The 25,876-nt window shown below is 43.4% G+C and overlaps 1 protein-coding gene across 2 annotated transcripts in view; it reads left to right on the top strand.

Moving 5' to 3' along the window:
* MSH3 (mutS homolog 3) overlaps positions 1 to 25,876 on the top strand; it is a 170,252-nt gene that overhangs the window by 29,265 nt on the left and 115,111 nt on the right. For both annotated transcript variants that reach the window (XM_074995384.1, XM_074995383.1), the window contains exons 9-10: positions 22,910 to 23,022; positions 24,009 to 24,123. In XM_074995384.1, coding sequence (XP_074851485.1) covers positions 22,910 to 23,022; positions 24,009 to 24,123 — 228 coding nt within the window. The remainder of the gene's footprint in view (positions 1 to 22,909; positions 23,023 to 24,008; positions 24,124 to 25,876) is intronic.

Here is a 25,876-nt window from a genome sequence, read left to right as displayed (position 1 = left end):
GCTTCTAAATGTAGGTATTTACATGGACACCTTGCATTGTTTTTAATGTACTAATTTAAAATAATAAGTATTCTAACAGGGCACTTTTTCAGTGGGCAGCATAAAAAAAGATGGTTTCATATAGGATTTATCTCTTCCATATTGCTTTTAAGAACCTTTCAGCAGGGCAATTTGCATGAGCCTAGATGTCTGCTCTTGGATCTAGAGGTATAATTATTAGCTTGAGGAGACATAGCCAGTGTATTTACAACACAGTGTTGCCACAGCAGCTGTAGTGGTGGAAGGGGCTAGTGCCCAAGTATGTATCTGTCCAAGACCCTAGGCAGGTGTTCAGGGCAGCTAGCTCATCCCATTTCATATAGTTCTGTGGCAGTGTTCTACTTTTAGCAGTTTAGTGGTGGTTCCCTTTGTTCTTGTTCTCCTGCTCTACTGTTGCAAGGTTCTTGGTACTTCTAAGTTTGGGGAGTGGGATAGATTCCCAGCCCTCTTGCTGAAGTTTGTAGTGCACCTTGACCTTCTACAGAGGCTTGGGTGAGTAAAGGGGACCTCACTTTGCCCCTCTCCAAGCTCCCAATGCTTTGGTCCCTTTCTCAAAACCTTTCAGTTTTGAGAAGTGAGTAGGGGATTTCTCAGCTCACATTTGCAAGATGCCAGAATTCACATGCCAGATCCTGTTTTCTTCCAAGCCTTGTAATTCACTTGCTGCTGAACACCTTGTTGCCAAGCCTTGGGGCAGAGCAAGAAAACATCATAAATAGCAAATTGGTGTATGTTGAATTGTTAATCTAGTTGTGTCTAAGAAGGGGAAAAAATAATATGGATTAAGAGGCAGTTGATAGAAATTAAGCTTTTAATTTAAAGGCAGCAGAAGAATTTAATCAATTGTATACATGCCTAAAATGCAGATTTGCAGTGGGAATTAATGTATTAAGCTGTTCTAATTTTCTGGGGAGGCCAGAAGGATTTGACTAGATACTAAATGGAATTATTCACAAAACTGAAGTTAAGGCACTTTGCAAAGCATGCTTTATTCTGCATATACACATTAATTATTTTCCCTCATTCCACTAAGGAAAGAAAAGTTGGTTTGTTTTACATGTAGGATTGGTATTTGCATCTATGCATGCACACAGGTGTGATGGGTATCTTGCTCTGTCCAGGATCTGTGCAGGTAGCCTGCACAGCAGTCTCCAAGAGAACCCTGGAGACCACAGATGAGGATAGAAGGCACCTGGCCAGGTTTATTGTCAAACGAAACATGGTCTCCTGCTCCCCAGATCAGATGTCTGTGATTCTGCTGGTACATACATGTCCCCTGACAATGGACTCAGTTTAATCATTGTGACTTCCCACTGTCCCCTCATCTGGACAGGGATAGCCCTTTTTAGATACATTTTTATACCCAGATACAAACAAGTTAGGCATTGCTCCTGACATATCTGGATGCCACCTTCTGAATTACCTGGATAGCAACATTACCTTGTACGTGGAGGTTTGATCAAAATACCACTGTCCATATTTATGCCATTCTGGATCCTATCCTGAACCTGGGTCAATATAGTCCTGTTACCCGTGTAGGGTGACCATCTTGGGATGGTCCCATATTTGGGGTGCCAAAAAGGTGTCCCGGCTTATTTTTTAAAAGGAACTAATTGTCCCGTATGTAGGCCCTCGGGGGCTGGAGCTGGGGGTGGGAAGTGCCTGCAGCTGCTGCTTCCACAGAGCTCCGAGGCCAGGAGCGACTGTGGCTGTCGCTTCCCCAGGGCTGGGAGTGCTCGTGGCCACCACGTCTCCCAGGGCTCTGGGCTGGGAGTGCCTGCAGCTGACACTTCCCTGGGGCTTGGTGGGCGGTTGCCAGCTAGCTGGGGCTTGGTGCAGCCAGGAGGAGCTCCCCCCCACCCCAATCTCTCTCCTCCATGCTTGGGACAGGGAGATATGGTCACCCTGTACATGTAAGAAGTTGAAAAGAATATAGGTTTCCCTTCCTTAGAAGGTTGATGAATCTGGAGAAACCATTGCTTGCCCACACACAGTTCAATGCACCCTAAGTCAGTAAAGCTCAATGTATGTCTCAGAGAATTACCGAACATCGACACTTGTGCAGGGTGATGTGTTTGTAGTAGGGAGGAAATGGTTCTGTTTGTAGTGGTAACAGAAATGGCTGAGCCACCTGAAAATACAATAGAACATGTGCTCATGCGCCAAATGGGTGTCCAGCCTTCCCTTACTCCTCTTGATTGTCTGCCCCAGAACCAGTGTTGAGTTTGAACTGCTGTCATGTAGAAGGGAAATAGTGTACTGTACTGCTCCCAAGGCTCCTTCCTTCCCCCTTAAGTCAGAGCCTTGCTGTCCAGTACTGGGCCCATCGTAGCAAGCTGGAGAGACTGTCAGCAGTTAGTGGAGGCCTGCACATCTTAACAAATGCAAGGGATGCGTTCTCTAACTGACAGGCTTTATAAGATCATGTATTTCTCCGTAGGTGCAGAAAAATTTTGAGGGAATTTCATGGCAAAATTTTGGTATCATGTTACTTGTACAAAGGTGTAGAATTAACATGTTGACAATGAGACTTCAAGCCTGATCTGTAAATTACTGAAAACTGTGTACACACTGTAGTTTAAATTTCAAGCTGTTTAATCTGGCCACGGAATTAAATGTGGCCCAACAGATTTCAGGCACTGCCAGGATCAATCCTAAGGCTATAGCTGGTGTCAGTGTAAATGCTAGAGCCTAGAGCTTGTATAATACTAAAGGAATTTTAATTGCTTAATTAAAATGCAGTTATAGTTTGATTATGTTAAAATATTTGGACGTGTGTGTGTGTGTGTGCACAAAGATAATTTTAATGAAATTTGAGAGTGGATTTAGTGCTTGTGACTCTGTGTGACAAATAACCCTAGTTGGAGCCAGGCAAAAAAGAAACTGCCAGTTGTTATGATTCTTGTAGATGGAGTTATAGTTGGCTAAAATAATCAGAGTTACTCTCTTTTGAGCCAATCTAGGTTTCCAGAATTGAAAAAAATATAAATGTGCTTCACTTACTCTGCTTGGTTCTTCTGTAAGGCTGCATCTACACTGCGAGATAAATTCAAATTTAATTCAGTTAGCTCAATTTTACTGTGTGACTGTCTTCACTGTAAAGACCATAAGCTCAATTTTGGGTGCAGTAACCTCGATATTACAAAATCGCAGTTACCTGATGGGAGTAGCGTCAAGCTTGATTAAAAGCCAGTGTGGAAGCGCCACAGCTTAAAACCAAATTTATTAGCCTCTGGAGGTGTTTCATATGTAACCCACAATGCCCTTCTCACTGCTACGCTCTGGCTGCTGCTCTCCAGTAACAAGAAGAGCCTGATTTTTCCAAGCGGGAGCAGCAAACCTTTAGCTGTGGGCTCAAGTTAATTTAAGACCGCCTGAGAAATGGCTTCTTTCTTTCTATGCTGTTAGTGGGTTGTGTTCATCTACCCATTCAAATAGCCCCTGCAGGATGTTCATGGTTCTGTCTGTACACTTGCTATTTTTTTCTGTGCTGCCTGGTGCCAGCCCCTGCCCCACTGCACCAGATGTCAGCAAGGCTGTGCTGGGGTTGTGCTTACATAACATGCTGAGAAATTTCTTCTCAACGTTTTACATTTGTGTGCGAACCCCACCTCCCTCACACACAGGTGCCATACAGTCTGGGGTCTTTCCCATGCTCAGCCACATCACATGGGTAGCCCCCAACACAACCCATTAAAAGGATGTGCCTCCCGTTTGGCGCTAATAGTCGTGTGGGAAAGAGAGGGCTTTGCTGCTGCCATGGGGAAGTCTCCCCCCACGGTTAAGATACTGTGGGTTTTGCTGCTGCTGTGGGGAAGGAACAGCTCAGCTGGTCATCCAGCAACACCCTCCCCGTTTCTGCTCCTGCCCATACCTGGGCTTGCTGCTGGGGGAAAGTCTTCCCTGGTGGCTAAGGGGCTCACTGCTGCTGCCAGGGCAGAATATTTCAACTAGTCATCCAGCAACACCCGCCCCCCTTGGCCCATACCATACCCTACTTTTGTCACAAACTAAAGAAATGTTCTGGGCCCCTGCATGACTTTCACAGCTTAGGTTTCAGCAATGATGGGAGGTGGGCTGAATGGCTGGTTGAGAATATAGTCGCTGCACCCATGTTGGCCATGTAATGTGTGGGGAAACCAAAAATTCTTTCTTGTAATTTTGAGTGCTTTCTGCATCATTTCCAATGGATTTATGTATTTTCAGGCATCAGGAGGGGAATGATGAAAATGCAATGGGGGAAGCTGACATCAAGGCCAGCGAGCATACCCAGAATGCTATGGGGATGAGGGAACTGTGGGATAGCTTCCCACAATGCACTAGTGCAACAGTCGATGTTAGCCCATATGTATGTGGCAGCAATGACTTGACTTTGTGGGGAGCAAGGTGTGAAGTGAGGATGGTCAATATCAAACTTATAAATTCCAAAATTAGAAAATCGGTATTAATAAATTCAAATTTATCTTGTTGTGTAGACGCAGCCTTAATGGGCACTTACTATAAGATGACAGTCTACATGAATTATCAGTGAGGTCCTAGATTCCTTATAGTCACCAGATACACTATTGTCACTGTCCTTATAGTCACCTTTGTCACCATTGCAATAGGGTTGGTGTCAGTGGCAACTACGATTAGTTGGTGGTAATCTTGTGTGTGGTTGGAATGCAGAACAGAGCTCAGTAACTTGAAGAAAATGTAAATGTAATGCCCCTAAAAAGTACATGTGGGAAACCTTGGCGGTTGAAGTCCTGTGAACAGTGGTACCGTTTTCTCAGCTGTTACTTAGAAGGATAATTTAAATATCCATGCCAATTCAGTCCTTTATTTGCAGAGGTTACAATAAGGATGTCAGAGGTGCTGGTATTTGATGTAGTCACATCTTTATGAGAAGAGCAAAAGTACCACATTTTGATTAACTTATTAATATTATTGTATTTTAAAATAATATTGTATTGTGTTGTCTAGAGGTGTACTAGACACATCCTACTGTGAATAAACCAAGTACATTTCCAGGAGGATTAACAGTTTTTAATTTAGACCTATCTTAAGTAGGGAGACTGAGAAGAGGAAAATCAGGAAATATAACTGAAAAGTTACATCTGTGCAGCAAATTTATGGACTTACAAGTTAGAGGAGTTTTCGAAATATAAACCAAAGTAAAGTGATTACAGAAGTTTGATCTTTGACTTGCTTCTTGTATGCATAGGTAGAAATGTATCTTCAGTATGATTTAAATGAGGAGATGGTATTCAGCTAACCTACCAGTAACCATTAGGTAGCAGTTTTCTGGCAATATGAAGCTGAGCAGGATTTGACCTGGCTACTTGCACTACTTACTGTTTAATTAACATGTAAAAAAGTTGTGGTTAATTAAAACGATATTTTAGTTCTTTAGCACATTGTATAAGTGATTCTCATAACTATAGTAACCTTAAATCCATTCTGTACTAATTTAAAATGAAAATTGTTGAAAGAAACAGATGTGTAACAGTGGGACTGTCTTATTTTCCATTTATTTCTCTCTTGGTTTATATTAATATGGCTCTTGATTGAAGTATGGAATTGTGCTATTTACATATATCACTAAATCAATTAGCTGTATTGATTAGTTTTGTGAAGAACATTTCAAAAAGTAGCTTTTGTTATAAATAATTATAGTAAATCCCAGAGATATGTGCACTTGAGTTGCACATATCGCAGGTTAATTCAACTGTGCATATCTTGGGTTAATGCAACTCTGAGTGGTGGGGTGCTGGTGCCTGGCTCCAGGCTGCCCACCACACTGAGGGGCTGGGAAACTGACCAGCTCAAGAGGGCGGGTCAGTTTCCTGGCTCCCAGGCCTGGCTACTGCAGGTTGTGAGTTGCTGCTGCGCTGGTCAGTTTCCTGGCTGCTGTCAGGGGTGGCAGCCTGAGCCTGCTGTCACTCACAGGAACAGGGAAATTTGCCAGCACTGCTGTGCTGGTCAGTTTCCTGGCTTCCCCAAGTTATCCAAAATTTGACAAGAACGCAACCTCCATGTAAGTTGGGTGTCCACTGTATGCTGAGTTATAGCATATTTTAAAGGGATAGGACCTAAATGAAAGGTAAACAATAAGTCCTTGGTTCTTTTCTGACACATGTTATGTCATAGGCCACACCATGGTCTCCTGAAGTTCCAAATTTTTGGCTAAGTGAAAGACTATTCTTCAAAATACAGGTTGACCCTCTCTAGTCTGTCACCCTCGGGACCTCACCAGTGCTGAAGGAGAGAATTTGACAGACCAGAGGAGATCAGTATTGTCCAGCACCGTTATCAACACTTCTGCTGCTTACTGGGTTCTTAGAAGGTAAATTAAAGCTAAATAAAAGCCCAGAACACTGGGAGCCAGCACTGGTGGCTGTAAACAAACTTTATGGGACCACTGGAAACTTGGTCTCACCCATAAGTTCTTGTCCAGCTAACTAAAATCATGCCAGGCTATAGATGTTGCCGGATGAGAGAGTGTGCTGGACTAGAGAGTTGAAACCTGTAGTTTCCCGTAGCAAAGACATAAAAGGCTATCATAGATGAGGCGGACTCTCAACTGTTCCTAGGTACTTTTTTTTGTACTGGTCATTTTTAGATTAAAAACAAAAACAAAAAAAATGTATTTTTGTGTGTTTGTAGAAGAGGTTAAATAAAAGTGGATTAGAGTTTGCAGCTATCACTGTTCATTTTTGCAGGGACTTGAGAGAGAGGGAGAGGGAGAATATATTCATTAGAAATTTCCACATGTTGGAAATAGCCTTTGAAACAACTGGTGTTCTGTAATCTTCTGAGAAGCTTTTTCAGACCCATCACCCAATTAACTTTCTTGCACTTTGATGAACATTTAAACCAGGGTAAGGAAATGCAGATGAGCAAAATGCTTTCTGTGCATTAGAGTTGGATGACAGTAGCTCCTTGCTTAGTTACGTAGTAAAGGCAAGTACGATAAAGAAGAAATATTGATTAACGTTGTTTATTGATAACATTTATGCTGCTTCTTCTGTGTCAGTTATTCAGTCTGAAATGCAGTTGGTTAGCTAATTGTTAGGATGTGCTACTTGTTATCTTTAAAGTGTTTTTAATTATGGGATTTTTAAATAAACAATATAAATATGGACTGTGTAAATATGGACAATTACTGAAACATTTATTATGAATATTTAATACACACATTAGAAAAATCAATGTAATTTATCATTTTTTGTAAATCTTCAAGGGAGGCCTAAAATAGTTAGTTGGAAAATCAACAAGTCCATTTTCATCACACTTAATGGTTTTTTAAATCTGTAGCAGCTTATCAAAGGAAATGTAAATTAGAACAGAAAGTGAGTCACCAGCTGTCCCTGGTTTTCTATCCAGACATTTCTGTTAAAAACATGGCAAAACACATGTAAGGTAAAATTTTTTTGCAACAAATGAAAAACACTCTGTTCCAGATTCTCTTCAAGCATTTTGTATTAAATTATGAATTCTCAATTCAAGGCATACTGGTGAGTAAGTACTTGTGGGTATGTTCTTCCGCTGTGTAGTGTGGGGATAAGCTAAACTGTTAACTAGCAAGGAGGCCTTTTTAGAATATAACGCCAATAAGGAGTAAACCAGGATTCTTCATCGAGTGTCCCCGTGGGTGCTCCACAATAGGTGTTGGGCTTGCCCGGCACCGCAGATCGGAATTCTTCCAGCAGTTTCTCCTGGATCACACATGCGCCGGCGCGCGCCTCTCCCTTGCGCGTCCCCGGCCACATGCGCGATCCGGTCCCCCCCCCAGTTCCTTCTCAACTGCCATCGGCTGCAGACGGAATCCGCTCAGGCTACGGCCAGAGTCAGATTGGACAGTGTTTCTACGTGTAAATTGTTGTTTCATTTTTTTTTCAAAAAAAAAAAAAGGGGGCGGGGAGAGAGAGATCGGACAAAGAGAATATTTAAAAAAAAAAGGAGAGAGAGGAGTGGAGAAGAAGAGTGGACGTGAAGGCCAGTAGACCGCCCGCTGCCCTGCAGGCTGGGGTCCGCGATTTGGGTAAACAGGCACGGATAAGGTGCTGAGTACCCTATTAACAGTAAAAGACTCACCAAGATGCCTTATTCAGGCTTTAAAAAGTGTGAGTCTTGCCATGAAGCTATGCCGGCCTCCGATGGGCATAGTGAATGCATCCAATGCCTGGAGGAATCACACATTACCCAGAAGTGTTCCCACTGTGCTAAGCTCACAGCCAGGGCAAGAAAAGACAGAGAAATGCATCTTAAAATGCTCTTTTTTTGATAAGGCCCTCCAGCCAGACGCGCCGGATAGGCAATTAGAAGGGCCCTCTGGGTTCCACAAAAGGAAGGCAGCTTCTCTGACCCCCTCAGTGCAAAAACGGAGGAAGCTCTCCCCAGCTCGATCCCTGCCGGCGGTCTCAGCGAGCGGGACGGGCGGAGCACGCAGCCCCCAGCCACATATTCAGGCAAGCGGCACCGCGGCAGCGCACATGGCAGAGGCTGAGCCTCTGATTACAAAACAGCCGGCACGCGCAGCGCCTAGAGCGGCGGCCAGGCCAGCGCAGGAACTGGGGGCACCGCCACAGGCGGCACTGACCCCCGCGGCAGTAACGGTGCAGGGCCAGCAGGCACGGAGCCCACAGGCACCGGAGGACGTTATCCACGCGGCACTACAGCTGAGCGGGCAGAGTGCGGCGCCGACAGCGGGGCCGAGATCCCCGGCGCGGCAGGGGGCGGTGCCAGCACCGCAGGGGAGGGGAAAGGCAAGAGCAAAAACCCGGCACCGCAGCCCTTCTCCGGACAGGGCTGCGCTGCTGCTAACAACAAGCTCTCCCCCTGTGCTACACACACTACCCAGAAGGTCTGGGTCTCCACCGGCCTATCCAGCCCACGGTGCCGGTCTTAACTTCCTTACAGCTGCTGGGCCATGTGGCAGCAGCAACATTTGTGGTACAGAATGCCAGATTGCACATGCGAAGCCTACAGCATTGGCTGGCGAGTGTCTACAAACCGGCATCCCACACCGTTCACAGGGTAGTGTCGCCCATGACAGAGGTGCGCAGATCCCTGGCGTGGTGGGTAAACCCCAAGAACTTGTTAGCAGGGGTGCCCTTTCACCAACCACAAATTTCTATTTTTCTTACTACCGACGCCTCCCACATAGGATGGGGAGTGCACATCGGCGACAAGGTGACGCAAGGGCTATGGTCCCCTGCGGAACAGTCACTGCACATAACCATACTAGAGCTCAGAGCAGTGTTCAATGCCTGCAAGCATTTCCGAGACCACATATGTGGCAAAGTAGTCGGGATCAATACAGACAATACCTCCACTATGTTTTACATAAATCGACAAGGAGGAGCCCGATCCCGTGCCCTATGTGCGGAAGCAGTCCGACTGTGGAACTGGTGCGTCGCCAACAACATTACGTTGAAAGCCTCGTACTTGCCGGGTGCTCCCAACGCGAAAGCAGATCAGCTGAGCAGGTGCTTTGCACTCACGCATGAATGGCAAATCTGCGCCGATCTGCTACGACTGATCTTTCATACATGGGGGTTTCCCCAGATCGATCTGTTTGCCACACAGCACAACAAGAAGTGTCCCCAGTACTGCTCCAGGGCAGGAGTGGGGCGGGGGTCCCTGGGGGACGCATTCATGATTCCATGGAAGGGCCCCCTACTTTACACGTTCCCCCCCACAGCGCTTATCCACAAGGTCTTGCAGAAAGCCAGAAGGGAGAGAGCTCACATGATACTAGTAGTCCCAACATGGGATCGGCAGCAATGGTTTCCCTTGCTTCTGCGCATGTCGGATCGCCCACCACTCCCCCTACCGGTGGCGCGGGACCTACTCACGCAGTCCCGGGGTCCATAGTGCATCCGAGCCCTCAGAGCCTGCGCCTACAAGCATGGCTAATCCATGGCTCAGCTCCTTAGAAAGTACATGCACGGAGGGAGTACAAGTAGTCCTGGAAAGTAGCCGAAGGACCTCCACCAGGAAGACTTATAAGCAGAAATGGACTCGATTCACAGCCTGGTGTTCCACCAAACAGTTAGCTCCCCTTGCCGTTCCTATACCAGTAATACTTGAATACTTATTGGACCTCAAGAGGGACGGACTTTCATTATCCTCGCTAAAAGTCCACGTCGCCGCTATATCAGCCTTTTGGCATACAGAGGAGGGGCCCACGGTATTTGCCCATCCTGTCGTTGTCAGGTTCTTGAAGGGGTTGGTAAACCTGTACCCCCCTCGGAAACCGCTTCCGCCATTGTGGCACCTGGACCTGGTGCTCAGCATGCTCACGGGTCCACCTTTTGAACCATTAGCCATGGTTCCCCTATGTCTCCTTAACGATAAAAACAACCTTCCTCCTTGCAGTTACGTCAGCTTGCAGGGTCAGTGAGCTTGCAGCAGTTATGGCAACGCCGCCCTGCACAGTATTCTCAAAGGAGGCGGTAACCTTACGGCTGCACCCAGCCTTGGTTCCAAAAGTTTCATCAGAATTCCATCTTAACGAGCCAATAGTTTTACCCTCATTTTACCCGAAGCCTCACAGCTCCAGCAAGGAGGCACGCCTGCATCTCCTGGATGTGAGAAGGGCGTTGGCCTTCTACATAGACAGAACTAAGTCCTTCCGGAAAACGGACAGGCTTCTAGTCTCTGTCGCTCCCAGGTCAAAAGGAGAAGGTCTCTCTTCACAGAGAATCTCAAAGCACATTGTATCCTGTATAAAAATGTGCTACGAACTTCGAAAGACTCCTTTGCTGGCCCCACCCAGGGCTCACTCCACCAGGGCGGTGGCAGCGTCAACAGCCTTCTTTAGGGGCATTGCGTTGAAGGACATCTGTAGAGCGGCGACCTGGTCATCCTATGACACCTTTGCCAAGGATTATGCCCTACATCGGGTATTCCAAGAGGATACCCACCTCTCGACAGCAGTCCTTTCGGACACAAGCTGCACATAAACCGATTACCCACCTCCTTTCTTGGGTTACTGCTGGGTAGTCACCTATTGTGGAGCACCCACGGGGACCACTCGAAGAAGAAAGAGAAGTTACTCACCGTAGTAACGATGGTTCTTCAAGATGTGTCCCTGTGGGTGCTCCACCACCCGCCCATTCTCCCCTCTTCGGATCTCTGTCTAGTGTTTTTCAGGAGCATCCGAGGCGGTTGGTCAAGGAACTGGCGGGGACCAGATCACGCACGTGGCCGGGGATGCACAAGGGAGTGGCGCGCGCCGGCGCATACACGATCCAGGAGAAACTGCTGGAGGAATTCCAATCTGCGGCGCCGGGTGAGCCTGACACCTATTGTGGAGCACCCACGGGGACACATCTCGAAGAACCATCGTTACTACGGTGAATAACTTCTCTTTCTCTACTCCAGTAGTTGAGTGTTACTAAACTAAAATTATATGTGACTTTGTGGATCCAACAGTTGTAGTTCTCTTCCTTTTCTTCCTCCATGCCTTACCCTTCACAGATTTAAATCTTTAAAGTACCAAGTACAACTCTTGAGCCAGTTTTGGTGAATGGCTGCATTTTCCCCTTCACTGTCACATCGGGAATGTGTTCTCAGCAGTACTTCACAGATGGCCACTGAAGTAGCCCTGGCTCCATAGGTGAGCTTCCCTGAAAGGTAACACTTTCAGTTGTTTACCTCAGGTTGCATGTGTAGTGTATCTAGCTGACATACTGGAGCACTTCATGGAGCTGAACTCTTCTGTCCAAGGGCAAAATATGAATGTTTTGTCCTATGGTACGGCTGTAGTATCCAATCAATAACTTGGAAATTCGTTGCCTGAGGTGTAAAGAAGAAACTGTCTTGTTTCAAACTGCATGGAATGAGGACCCAGCTGGTAACAATCTGGAATGACTAATGAATTATTTAGAAAGCTATATAAGGTAAAACACAAACTCATAGAAACTTTTGAGGAGGTTGCATAATGTTTACAACTAGGAGAACATGGCTTAGAGAGGATTGGTATTTCCATATATTTCTCCTTACAAATACTCAAATGTTTTTAATAAGGGTGTGGGTGTGTGTGTGTGGGGGGGGGGGTGTGTACGTACACAGGTGCTGCTCATTCAAGTACCAGTAAACAGTGTAGCAGCAGTTTGTGAATGTCAGCTGTGCTGAAATCCTCAAAGTCATCCGTAGTAAAATTAAACTTCAAAAGGCCTTAATGAAATCTCAGTAAGACTGTTGGTATGTTTTCAAAGAACTTTATCCTTTCTAATACCAAAAATATATATCTTCTAATAAAATATTTTTGGTATTACAACTGATAAAGTTCTTTAAAGACATACTGTTAGTTTCACTGAAATGTCATTAAGGCCTTTTTGAAATTTAATTTTACTACAGATGACTTTTGAGGATTTCAGCATGGCTGACATTTGCAAACTGCTGCTAAATTGTTTACTGGTACTTGAATGAGTAGCACATTTTTGGAAACACGACATTTCAGTGTCTATGCAGTTTATAAAGGAAACAGTTCCCCAATCTTTTTTTCAACATGAAATGTATTGACAAGAAAAGAACAAGAAGTAACAGGGTGAAGAAAACATTGAGTTAAACAACAATAAAAACTACTTGAATATTCAATACAGATGTTTTCTAACTAGTTAGAATTAACGGGCTGTTTTAAGTAAGAAGTTTAAGAATGATTGCAAATGCTCTGCCTGACTGCCTGTCACTGTAATCTGAAAGCAGTGATACAGAAACCTGCATTTCACATGTAAATTAAAATCAGATGTTTTGGTTTTCAATTATTTTGACCTTCCAGTTTCTCTGTTTAGCTTGTTTTACCTTTGTGTTGAATCGCAGAGGATCATACGGAGTATCAGCCAAATAAAGTCCATTGTTTTTGTAACAGCATTATTAAAGCAGAAGGTTTTGCTTCTGATGAGTATTTGTAAGGTGATATCTGCCACTTATCAGAACTGATTAATTTTTTTTTCTCATAGAATCTATACTGGGCATGTGGGATGATTTTCTTGACAGCTCCTCTTGTTCTAAAGGATAGGATTCTTTCTGTAGTAAAATCAGAAGTGGAATATACTTTTTGTTCATTTCCATTTTCCACCAGTATTCCTCAGATTAGAGCAGTTTCCATTTTCCACCAGTGTCCCCCAGAGTTGTTTTGCTGCTGCTTATTAATTCAAATTGGTGAATCTGTGTGCAGAATTTTTGTATTAATATAGCATTTAAATTTTTCTATTAAAATCTCTGATACATTTTCAAATAGTGGTTAGAACATCAGTTTTCCCGCTATAGAGAAAGCGTGGACCAGGTGCCTCCTAGACTCCATCTGCCTTCATTTGACGTAATATCACAAGTTTGTAGACGGTACTGTCTTCTGCTCCACTGGGAACTCGTGACTGCTCTTCTGGATTGTTGTCTGCTTTTGGGGGTTTTTCTGTTTTCTTTCTCCCTTGCCTAACGTAGCAGTCCCCACATTAGAAGCAGTTAGGCGAGCTCTTCCAACTTGGTACCATTTGCATTCGGGCTTTCAGGCTCCTTTTCACCAAAAAGCTTGGACGTCTTTAGAAGGAACTGGAAACAAAATGAAGCACTATGTGTGCTGCCATCTCCCTACAGAACACATGCACTGTGGATGTGAGACTCCGATTTGGGAGCTATCCGCACAGTTGGCATAATTGTGCAGGAGTTGTTTTGTTTCGCTGTTTGTGGAAATGGCATACTCTCATAGTGGGGTAAATGAGAGTTTGGAATTCCTGGTATCATTCTGTCAGGCTAATGAAAGAGCAGCACTCCGGTCTTTGATGGGGAATTTACTCCTTGACAGGATTGTAGCTGAAGTGTAGGAAATTTTAAAGCAGGAAGACTGGAGTCAGATTCGACAAGACATGTAGAGGAACTTCTTCGCTGGTATTATTTACTCACCGAAAGTATTCTGCACTATCAGTCCAGCTCTTGTCAGATTTTCTGAGGAGGGCTTGCCTCTTGCTCACAACTTAATTTTGCTTTTTAAGTAGCAAAGCTTTAACCACTACTTTAGTTAAAACCTCAGGCCTCATACCAAGAGCTTATGTTTCCGGCTCTCTTGCTAGTACAGAGATTCTTTCATACTCAGCTTTTAAAGGCAAACTTCATTGTGGGTTGGGAGACATACTTAAATAATGAACATGCCCACCTTTTGTGGGCATGGTCATCAGGCTTGCCATCTGTCTAATCTCACAACCAAAGTACCCTTGCGTGGCCTCATGCCTTCCCTGAGGCCTGCCCTGTTCACCCCTGTCTTTTCCTCCCCCGCCTCCTATCACTTGCCTTCACATTCTCACTCACTTTCACTGGTTCAGGGGCAGGGAGTTGAGAGCAGGAGAGGGCATGGGGTGTGGGCCCTGGAAGGGAGTTTGGATGCTGTAAGGGGCTCAGGGTTGTGGCGGTAGATTGGTGTACAGGAGGGAGTTGGTGGGGTGTGGTCCAGGAGGGGGCTCAGGGTTGGGGCAGGTCATTAGGGAGCAGGAGGAGGAGTGTGGGCTGTCTCCGCGTCACTCCAGGTGGCTCCAGGTCAGTGGCATAGCAGGGCTGGGGCAGGCTCCCTGCTTGCCCTGACCCAGTGTTCCTCCTGAAAGTGACCAGCATGTCCCTGCAGCCCCTGAAGGGGGATAGGGGAAGGCAATTGGCTCTGCATGCTGCCATTGCCCCTGCAGGTACCACCTCCACAGCTTCCATTGGCTGCAGTTCCCAGCCAATGCAAGCTGCAGAGTTGGTGCTGGGTGGGAGGTCACTGCATCAAGATTTCCTAGCCTCTCCAACTAGAAGCCTCAAAGATGTGCCCACCCCTTCCGAGAGTAGTGTAGAGCCAGGGCAGTCAGTGAGTCTGCCTTAGTCCTGCTGCGCCACCAGACTTTTATTGGCCTAAAATCTCCTGGTTTGCCTCAGAAGCCTCTGGGAGATGAAGCCTGGCAAAACCAGGAGGGTTGGTAGCCCCATTGGTCAGGTGCACTTTTTCTTGTTTGTTTACTGCAGCAAAGATTTTTATTTGAATGAAGCTTATTCCTCCCTTCAGTGAAACCATGATACTGAGTTTGTTAATGCAGTCTTTCTATGGCACCATACTGTGACGTGAGAGGAACGTGATTATGACTTCACTGCAGGACGCAAGCTTTTTCAAGAAGCATATCTTTGAGTTGCAAGGGTAATATAACAGATCAACAGAGGGGGAAAATGTGATTTTTGGTTAAGACGTGATGTGATAGAGCTGGATGTCAGTTTCAGGTCTCTGTATAACAGAATATATATATTTTGATGATCAAGTCTGTTGGGCCAAAAAGTTGTAGATTCAAATTTCAAACCAAGATTTGGTCTTGTGTATCTGCTGCAGATTCTGCATTGCAGTGCTACTGACAAGAAGTAAGGGCGCAAAGAAGTATTAGAGATGTTGTGCTTTAGATGTCCTACGTCCCCATCTCTAGTGGCTGTTAAACATCTCATTTTATATACATGCTTCTGTATAGTACCTTCTCCTCTCTTCTTGTAGGCACCGTCAGTGCTGTTCATCTGTTAAACTTTCCAAAGCAGTTAGACACCTTTTAATGTGAAAATTACTACGTAACAAATTCTGTGATATTTTCACTTAAGCCACTTACTTTGAGGCATTGTTTAAAAATATTTGACTTCTTAATACAGGTTTAGTGAAGAGGTGGATGGGGTGATAACTTATTATGTAATTATATTTAATGAATTACATAATTTCTTGGACCATCTTCTGTTAATGAGAGAGACAAGCTTTCATGCTCACTCAGAGCTCTTGAAATTGCTTAAACTCAAAAGCTTGTCTCTTTTTTCCAAACAGGAACTGGTGTACTCAAACACATTAGCTCACCCATCTTGTGTGTCTAATATCTTGGGACTAATGCAGCTAACACAACCTTGCAAATGGATTCAGTTGGGTTTAATCAAGAATTGCTTTTAGGTTGTAATATTTAATCAGCCATATTTACAAATTGCAGCTTAATTGTCTCAACGTAAAGCTGAATATATAACATAAAAAACAATGTTTGAAACTGATATGGTTACTATAGATTTTATGGGTGTGGAAATATGATATTGACCATTTCTTAATTTCTCTATATGAGCTGATGCTACAGTCTTTTGCAATAAACTTATTTAGAGATTATGTGCTGTTTTTTACCATTGGTGTGAATAACTGGCTTTTGGGGAAAAATTTAAAGCTGATTAAAATTCCTTGATCACATTTTCAGTTTCTTTCCCTCTTCCTAACGTAACATGAATATTAGAATGGCTGCATTGGGCTGTCCAGCCCACCTATCTAGCCCAATATCCTGTCTTTCAACAGCAACCAATGCCAGTTGTTTCGGGGGAATGAACAGAACAGGGTGATCATCAGCTGATCTAATCTCAGTCATCTAGTCCCAGCATCCGGCAAAATCTTCAGGGCACCCAGGTTGGGGTGGCATCGCTGGTCAAATTTACCTAGTTATTTTTTGAACCCAGTTATGCTTTTTCCCTACCCAATATCCTCTTGGCAACAAGATTCACATTTCTGGAATGGACTATCAAAACAAAAAGCAGTTAAGTAGCACTTTAAAGACTAGCACGGCTTCCTCTCTGTTACTATTTCTGGAATGGTATGAATGAGACCTTTTGACTTTCGCATCGCTTTTGTGAATCAAGTCTTGTTTTCCATAAATAATAATTCTGTATTTTCTGTTCCTCACTTAGTGAGGCCTTTTCTTATGTTGTTCCTATTTGCCTGATGTGCTTTAGTTTTAGTTGAGAAAAAGTCTGCGGTATTATGTTATAGTACATATTTTATTTTTGTAATCTAACCAGAACATCAGAAATTCACTACAGTGTAAGTTCACAACTAAATATCTAGGCTTAAAATGTCAGACAGGTGTTATTTGTGACTTAAAAAATCTAGATCTTGTTTAAATTTATTATAACCAATTAAGAGAATCTGGCTTTTGTGGTTGGTCCATGGCAGTACAGTTTTTTGTTAATATTTAATCTGTTCAAAAGTTTTATAGGATGTGAGACTTTTTAAAAAAGTACTAGATTTCTATGGATGAAAAAGCCTCACTTCTACCTTTGACACATTTAAATAGGAAGAAAATTCAGGGAGGGAGGCAAATGGAAGCTAAACCTAGTGTAACTTAAACTGGGAAAAACAGTTTTGTTTTATTTTCAAGCCAAGTTTATTAAGTATATTGCAGAAATCACAATTATTGTGGCAGAGAGTTAGTTTCACTATACAATAAACTCCTGTTTAACCAGTATTTGATTAACTGGCAGGGCTCCCAGCCAGGCAGATATGGTTAGCGGGAGCACAAAGAAGCGTCATCAGGGCTGGGGTTTGTACAGAGTGTGAGAACAACACTCTTTGGGGGTGCTGGAGAGCAGCCTGCTCCTTGCTGCTCCGTGTCCCTCCAAGCTGCGTCTTAGTGCAGCCAGCAAGAGAAGCAGCATCAGGGCTGGGGTTTGTACACAGAGGGAGAGCAGCTTCCTTCCCTTCCCACCCCTGGGGAAGGGGCCAGCCCTCTCAGTGCTGCCCTGCCTACTTCCATGCTGCTCTAAGTGTAGCCGGCAGGATCCTCTGCTCTCCCACCCTGTGTGAGTACTCTCCATTATCCAGAATATTTGATTATCTGGCAACCTCCCGGTCCCACGAATGCTAGATATCAAAAAGTTTACTGTAGTTGCTGTTAAAGAGGAATTACTGAAGAGGATGCAATATTTAATACTGATTAAAACTTCTACCCAACAAAACTAGATTTTAATGAGAACAGGAAACACCAGTATTTTTAGGTGCCTCAAAGGTAATTACTGGATTAAAGTTTCCTCAGATTTACTTTTCTTTTTCCAGTGGTTGCACCATTCCCCCTTTGGTGTGCACATGACCTGTGCACTGTTGCTGAAAAATCTTTCCTCTGCTGCCATGTGCCAAGGATGCTGGTATAAATAGCTTGTCCAACCACAAACCCCTTCAATTCCTTCTTCTTACTCGTGATGGTTGTGAGAGAGGCTCCTTTTGCTTTTGCAGTTTCTTTCAGTGGCCTCTCTGTATTTTGTATTTTATTGCACATAGTTGAGTATTGTTACAGGTGCTAGTATGGCTAGTTAGGTTTTACCCCACATGAGAATTTTGGTTGGTTCCTAGTGCTGAAAGATACTTGGTTCAGTGAGCTTGAAGCACTGCTGTTCCTGCAGTAAGGCTATGTCTTTAAGTGACCCACACTCAGGTTGAACCAGGTCCCTCTGGAAGGCGTGTATCTGGGAATGCGGCCAAATTTATCGGGCCTTTGAGCCTTGCACAAAAAAAGACGGTGTAAAGTTTTTACTAATGGAGGTGGCATTTAAACCTCCCACTGAGCCAAGTTTGTCAGACTCTGCACCAAGTGCCTCAGCATTGGTCAGGACTGTGGCTCCTGTCATGCTTGAGTCCCGACATTACTCACCGTTGCAAGTGCGTAAGGCTACCTCTACACTAGAGCATTTTGTCAACAAAACTCTTGGGGCATCTGCATACAAAATGAAACTGTCAACAAAAAGGCCATGTAGATGCTCCGCGGGGCCCTTTTGTCAACAGAACAGGTCAAAAGATCGATCCATTTTTATATGTAGATGTGATCTGTCGACTGAAGCTTTTGTGGGAACATCTCTTCCAACAGTAACTTCTTTAGACAGATGCTTCTAGTGTAGATGTAGCTTAAGAAGTCTAGGCTGACTGCTGAGAGTGGAAGATCCCCTGCACCAAAGTCTGCTGGCTTTGGGGTTGAGAGTAAAGTGATGGGTCTAAACACTGTATAGTGTAGGCACTGCAGAACCCAGCACCATTGACTCTGTCACCTAATGAGGTGCTGTAGAGTCTGGAAGCAGAAGGAACATTTTAGACATCTGGGTACAGCATTTTACTGACACCCTCTCAGTATCCAAGGCATTTCTGATAACCAGGGATCTCTAAAGGCTTTTCAGTGTCAGTATTGTTGGCAGTTCAAATCAGCACTGTCTGACAGCAGACATGGGGAAACCAACAAGGTCACTGCAGCGCTCAGTTTTGTGCTGATCCAAAGTTACATCAGGTGGCTTGCCTTTGTTACTGTCACTGTGGAAACCTGTGATGATTCTCTCCCCTAATCCTACCTACCATGGATGTGTCAAGAGTCAAGTGTCAGATACAAAGTGGAGGAGTTACCATCAGACTGTCCTCCTTTTGTGTAATGTTCATGGTTCTATAGTTCTCTGGGATATTTGTTAATGCTCTAATACAATTTGGAGTTTGAGGATAATTTATTTGGTAGCAAACAGGAGCAGATGGGGCATGGCCAGACAATGTGGTGCCAGAACATTGAACCGGCTCTGAGCTACAGAGAGACGGGAGAGAAGTCTATATGTACAGAATTGTGACAAATGCTGCTAGCACAAAGGAAATTGTCTGATCGCTCCTCATATCAGCTCAGCTTTCTTTCCAGTGTCCTTCAGGCCCATTTCTCAATATTGACAACCTCTTTATATGTCCTAGTGACAGCTCACTTAAAAGAGAAATATATTCACTAAGTAGATGATTTAGTCAGCTAGTTTGTTTTGATCTTTTTGCAGCAGGGGTTTAACTGAGTGAAGGGTGGAGCTTTATGTCCCAGGAGGGCATTTTGTGTGCAGGAAGCAGTACTAAAAGTTTTATATGAGGACAGACTTGATGGTGTAATGGTTTCTTCTGACTTTAAACTCAATGAAACTATAAAACAAAATGAAATTTAAAAAATTGACATTTCTCGAAAGCTGTTTCTCAATAATAAGTATCAAAAGGAGTTATGGAGTAACTGGTTGAATATAAAATTTAAGGTTTTCATTTTATTTGATTTAGACATAAAGCATTTTAAGTTAATACTACAATGTAGCGTCTGTTAATGTACTGTTTAACTATTAGTAAGAAAATTGAGTTCTTTTCAGACAGGAACACTTTGTCCTAGTGCCTTGCATATCACTAAGCACACTGTGCAAAACAAATAATGCATTTTGTTGGTTAAAAACACTATCCACACACACGAGACAACTACAATTTTGATGTGTGTTTTAACAAAGTGGAACTCTGAAGTCTTCTAAAGGAAAATTATTGTAAAATGGCATTCTAGGAAGGGAATGTAACTAGAGTTCATTGAGGAAAGAAGTTTCTTAAATCCAAGTGAACAGAAGGAAAACCTGTGATTCTTTTTGTATTCCAAAGTTGAAACTCTCTCTGATCAGGCACCTTTGGGATCTGATCGGTGCTGGATGAGAGAATTTGCCACACTCTGGGAGGTCAGTATTGTCTAGTAGCATTACCAACACTTCTACTGCTTACTGGACTCTCAGACATTTAGGGGGTAAATAAAAGCAAGGAACACTGAGAGCCAGGACTTGTGGATGGAAACAAACTTTGTGGGACTGCAGGAAGTGTGGCCCCAACCATGATAAGTGGTCATCCAGCTAACTAAAATCATGCTGGATTATGCATGTTGTCAGAGTAGGGAGTTCTGGATTATAGACGTTCAACCTGTACTGTGTTTAGTATGTTTTTCCGTAAGCACTTAAAATCATATATACATTTAAGAAAATTGTATGTAGTTTTGTGTCACTCTATTCTATTATGTCACTCTGCCCCAGCAGAGGCAGGACTCAGCACAGAGCACATTGGTCCACAGTGCCCCTCTGCCGGTTTCCAAAGTGGCACCAAGAAAGGCAGCCTAGGCACCACTGTTCACCAGTACCAAAGTCCTCAGTGTCTCACCACCGCTCCTGCACCAAATGCAGTCAGTTGGTGAAGAGGACTCCATAGGCACTGGCTGCTGCTATGCCAGCATCATGAAGGAAACTCGGCTTGCAGACTATTGGGCACCACATCCTGGTCTCTGAGCCTTATCCTTCTGGATTCTCTGAGATGCCAGGTGGAGGATGGGGTTATGCCTTCTACCCTCTATAATCTGAAGGCCACTGGGGCGTGGATTGAGATGACAGTACAGAAATCTCCCAGTGTATCTCCTCTGCCACACACCATCCAGAGGCAAGCCAGCAATATTGAGGCCACCTGCAGCAGGTTCGCCCCACCATTGAGTCCCAGCGTTGGTCAGATGAGCACTGATGGTCAGGCTCATGACACCAGTCTGATTCACTGTACAGATACCCTGATCCAGCCTGTTGGAACTACTCCCATTTAAGGGTAGTGTTGGGCACTAGATCCTGGTCCCCTTCTGAATTTAAATCACTGTCATTGACCTCATGGCACCATCTGCAATTGCGGCACCGTTCTTTGTGGCACTCGTGGTTGAGCGCAGCACAGCTCAGCAGCTTGGAGCTAATCCTGAACCTGCTCTTCAGTAGCTACAAACCTTTCAGCTAGGGCCATATACCTAGCAAAATGGACAAGGTTTACATTCTGGTGGTCCTACTGTCAGGACAGACCCAATCCGTGCTTCCATTCCAGGAATTTTGCAGTATGTTATATTTCTAAAACAACAAGGGGTGGCAGCTTCATCTCTGAAGGTACATATGGCAGCCACTTCCGCTTTCCACTCGGTGTCTCTCTTGTCACTCAGTGCCCACAAGCCTCCAAGTCAGGCACTTTCTGAAAGCCTGGACAGACACCACCCACCAGTTAAGTCCTTGCTACCTATATGGGATCTCAGCCTGGTCCCCTCTTTGCATGTTACCTCCTTTTGAGCCCCTGGTGATTTGATTGCTTCTGTACCTATAATGAAAGAAGCCTTCCTGGTAGCTATCACCGTGGCTCAGTAGATATCAGAGCTGCCTTATACCATATCTCATCATAACAGGGTCCAACTTAGATCCCAGCTGGCCTTCCTACATAAGGTGATGTCTAACTTTCACACCAGTCAGGATCAATTTTCCCTCTAATCTTTGTCATCCATGTGCTGATTTTTTTTTTTTTTTTTTCCATCCATGCACGGAATACCTTATGTGCACAGAGGCATGTGTGAATATGCACTATCAGTACTATAGAAACAAAAGCCTCCTTGTGGGCTATCTGCTAATCAGGTGAGCAGCATATGAAGCCCCTGAGTGGCCGCACAAACACACAGCTTACAGGGAATACTGGTCAGGCTATCTTCCTGCCCATATTCTGTCCAAAGGCTCATGAGAACAGAAGATGCATCTCCTTGATGTTAGAAGAGGGCTCTTCTTCTGTGTTAATCATACAAAACTCTTCAGGAAATGAATGCACCTGTTTGTGGCAGTGGATGAAAGGGCAGCCAGTCTCTTTGCAGTGACCCTTGCAACAATAATTTCTTCATTAAAATTAGGAGACTCGTTCACAACACTCAACATAAAGGGTTCCCGTTTTCATGTTGCTATTTGTCCACATAAGAGGTTTCTTTGTTTTTGAATCAACAAACCACTAATACAGAGTCCTCCTTTTATTGCTATTTTTGGCAACAAAGATTCGGGCAGTAGTTGGCGCCCACCTACATTGTTTGGTTATCATTTGTGTTCCTGGGTTCAGATGATTGACTGATCAAGTGGGCATTATATCAGGAAGTGTTGGAGTCAGGAGAGATCCTGTGTTCTCAGTTTCACAACCCTAGGCCTTCAAATCAACCTCAAAGTCTGTTCTAACTTAAGTACACCACCTAGTCTACGTAGGCTCTTGCCTGGATGCAACAGGTAGATCATGTTTCCAGCAGGCTTTTAATTTAAAAAAAAAAAAAACTTAATTATTGTAGAGTTCTTCATAGATTAGGTGACAACTGATGTCTTCATTTACTATCCCTGTCTTTCTTAGCAATGAAAAGAAAGGAAAGGGGGGAAAAATCAGCATGTTGACACCTGAGTCACCTTACCTCTGGCTCATAAAAGGAGATTGACTTTAAAACCAATTAACGTTATTTTTTCTTTGCAGTTTACGAGATGACAGAATTCGAATTGAAAGGATGGAAAGCATTTATTTTGAATACAGCCATGCTTTTCAGCTGATTACTGATTTTTATTCCAGAGGAGTGCTTGATACTACAGGTACTTCACGCAGTCTATAAAATTTGTAGTGCTGATAAACTTCTATGAAGTTCAAATATGGACCTGGTAGTACAATGCAGCTTGGTCTGAGTAATACAAATATTTAATAATAACTACCCTCTGGATTAATATGTAGCTGTAAAACAAGTAAAGTGTCTGGAAAAAGGCAGAAAAGTCTGTGTAGTACTACAGTTACCTATATTATGTCTGTGACTAAACTGCAGAAGAATGAAAGTAGGTCTGGAATTTTACAAATTTTAAGAATTGTGATGTGAGTTGGAGAAGTGAGCAGTAATCCAGTAGTAAAGAAATCTTAATACTCTCTCCATGTAAAGATGCTTATTTTGAAAACTTTAATTCATACATTGTATAAATAGTGAAGAAAATTTGCTAAAACCCTAAGTAAATGTTTATTCATTAACACTGATTGTAAGAATCATTTTAAAAGCATACTTATTCTTGTTTCACTTTCTCTGTAGTATAAAGTATGGTAGAAATGTTCCTTTTTATGTTGAGCTAGTATACTGTGAAATTCGATACTGATGGTATTGATGTGGAGGTTATAGTAGAGAGTAATAGTTAAAACAAAAATTCTACTTTCATAAAACATCTTTACAGAATAGGATCTGATCTGCATGGGTAACCATCATACCTGTGCAGAGCCAGTGCCACCTTTATATGTCCAAAAGCAGGATTGAGGCCCTAATTTGTAAATCTCTGAAACATATGGGCTGATAATCAGTCATTTCTAGGCAACAGTCGGGGGAACTGAGCTTAGAGTCCAATGTTTTATATTTCCATTTGCATTGAACAACCCAAATTCATAAACTAGGTTGTCCTAGTTTGTAAATGTTGTTGTTTTATAAACAATATTAACACTGTCATAGTAAAACCTTCTATTTCTACTAATTGGAATTATAGATAATCTTCTCTAAAGATTTAGCGGTAAACTCTTACTTAACAAAGGAAGTCACATTTTTTTTCAGGTTCGCAAAAACTGTCTGTAATCCTAAACTTGGATAAGCCTGTGATTTGCTGTTTGGCAGCAGTAGTTACGTACCTGAAAGAATTTAATTTGGAAAAGATACTTTACAACCCCAGGTAAGTTGTTTTATATAAATCTCAGAAAATCACAGTAATGATAAATTGCTTTCTGTAAGGTCCTCTGTGAATTGTAGGATGATCTTCAAATAAGTATGGCTGAACTGCAGACGAGACATGGAAAGTTGTAGAAAAATCATAATGAACCTTGATTAATCATGGTAATTCAGAAAAGCCAGAGTAGACCAATTTGTTTAAGAAAAATTGTGTGCGATCATACAAATACGCAAATATTATTGTATGGTTGATCGTTTTTTGGTAACTAGACATTTTGCTGCAATTATATTAGATTAATTTCAACTACAATTTAAAATTCAGACAATGAAAAGTCTCAACACAGTTACGGTAGAAATCAAGTTCAGTCACTTTAGCACTTCACACATTTGACAGAACATTGACTTTTGGTGCACTGCTAATTGCATACTCAGAATATATACAAAATTACAAAGTGTAGAAAGTATTCTAATTAAAATCAGAGTTATGATTTGAAGCCTAATATTGTGGAATCTGCAGTTTCTGCAATATTGTGAATGAAGTAGGGCCTTAACAATCTGGCATTTTGTACACATTAGCTGGCAGCTTCCCTTTTATCAAATTAACGCACCTGCTTCTGTGACACACTTGGTCTTTGTAAACATCGTGTTCTACAGTTGCAGTTCCTAATTAACACCAACAAAACATATTCAATAAAAATCTTTATAAAGAGGAAAGGGTAGGTTTGTAGTCAGTACCAGAGATATTTAAATTGGCTTGCACTACAGCCAAACGTAATTTAAAAACAAACAAGCTGCAGAAACTGATACTGTTGAGAGAATGAAAAAGTAAGTTATTAAAGCCTAGACATCTTTTCTTAACACCAGTGTTTGCATTTACTTTTTCTTTAGCTTTGGAAGCACATATGTCTTTAATATATCCAGATGTTTATGAATTTGTGTCAATGAATCTGGTCACCTATTTAAAAGTCCGCTTATAAAACACATTGACAAATCAAAGGAGTTTAGTGGGTGGTATCCCATTGGTGGTGTGACAAAGTCCAATGCAATCTCTCATGGGTCCTGCACTTTGGGGCGGTTAAGGTAATACTTCAGAGGCTCACTGTACTCCTTTTTGCTCTGCCTCCAGGGGAGGAAACAGCCTACTGAGCTGTACTCCTCAGAGGCACAGTCATAAGTGGGGGAAGTCTCCACATGGACATTGAGGCTTCCTCTGCTCCTTCTGAGCTGTCCTGGGGAGTGTGGGGCAGTTTGGAGGGAACCCAGTCCCCCTCCCACTCGATCCAGGTTCTGGCACAGGGACCCTGGGCAGCTGCTGCTGGAGGGGGCTGTCACTCTCAGCTGACAGGGCAATAGCTTCCTCCCAGGGTCACTTCCCCAGACTCTATCCTCAGTATCCTTTTCCTGTAGTTCCAGCAAGCTTTCTCTCTTGCAGGGCTCTCCTTCACAGAGCTTTCCTCCTTCCTGGTCCACCCCCTCTCTCCTTCCCGCTCCTTACCTGAGGGGAGCCTTTTTCAAGGGCTCCAGTGGCCTTGATCGGCTGCAAGTGCTTAATCAGCCCAAGGTGTTGGTTTACCCTGGTGCTGCAGGCTGATCCTTGCTGGGCCTTAGTCCCTGGGGAACACAAAAGCAGAGACCCAACTGCCCATGTATGTACCCTCCACCAGGCTACTGTAACCTTCTGGGGCCTGTCACAGTGGGTAAACTACCATATAACAAGTTAGGGGAAGTTCCATCTTGCAAAATTTCTCAAAAAAATG

The sequence above is a fragment of the Carettochelys insculpta genome, chromosome 5 (genome assembly GCF_033958435.1).
Source record: "Carettochelys insculpta isolate YL-2023 chromosome 5, ASM3395843v1, whole genome shotgun sequence".
In the NCBI taxonomy this organism is placed as follows: domain Eukaryota; kingdom Metazoa; phylum Chordata; order Testudines; family Carettochelyidae; genus Carettochelys; species Carettochelys insculpta.
The sequence above is the reverse complement of the archived record's forward strand: the minus strand, read 5'-3'. Positions and strand labels throughout refer to the sequence as shown.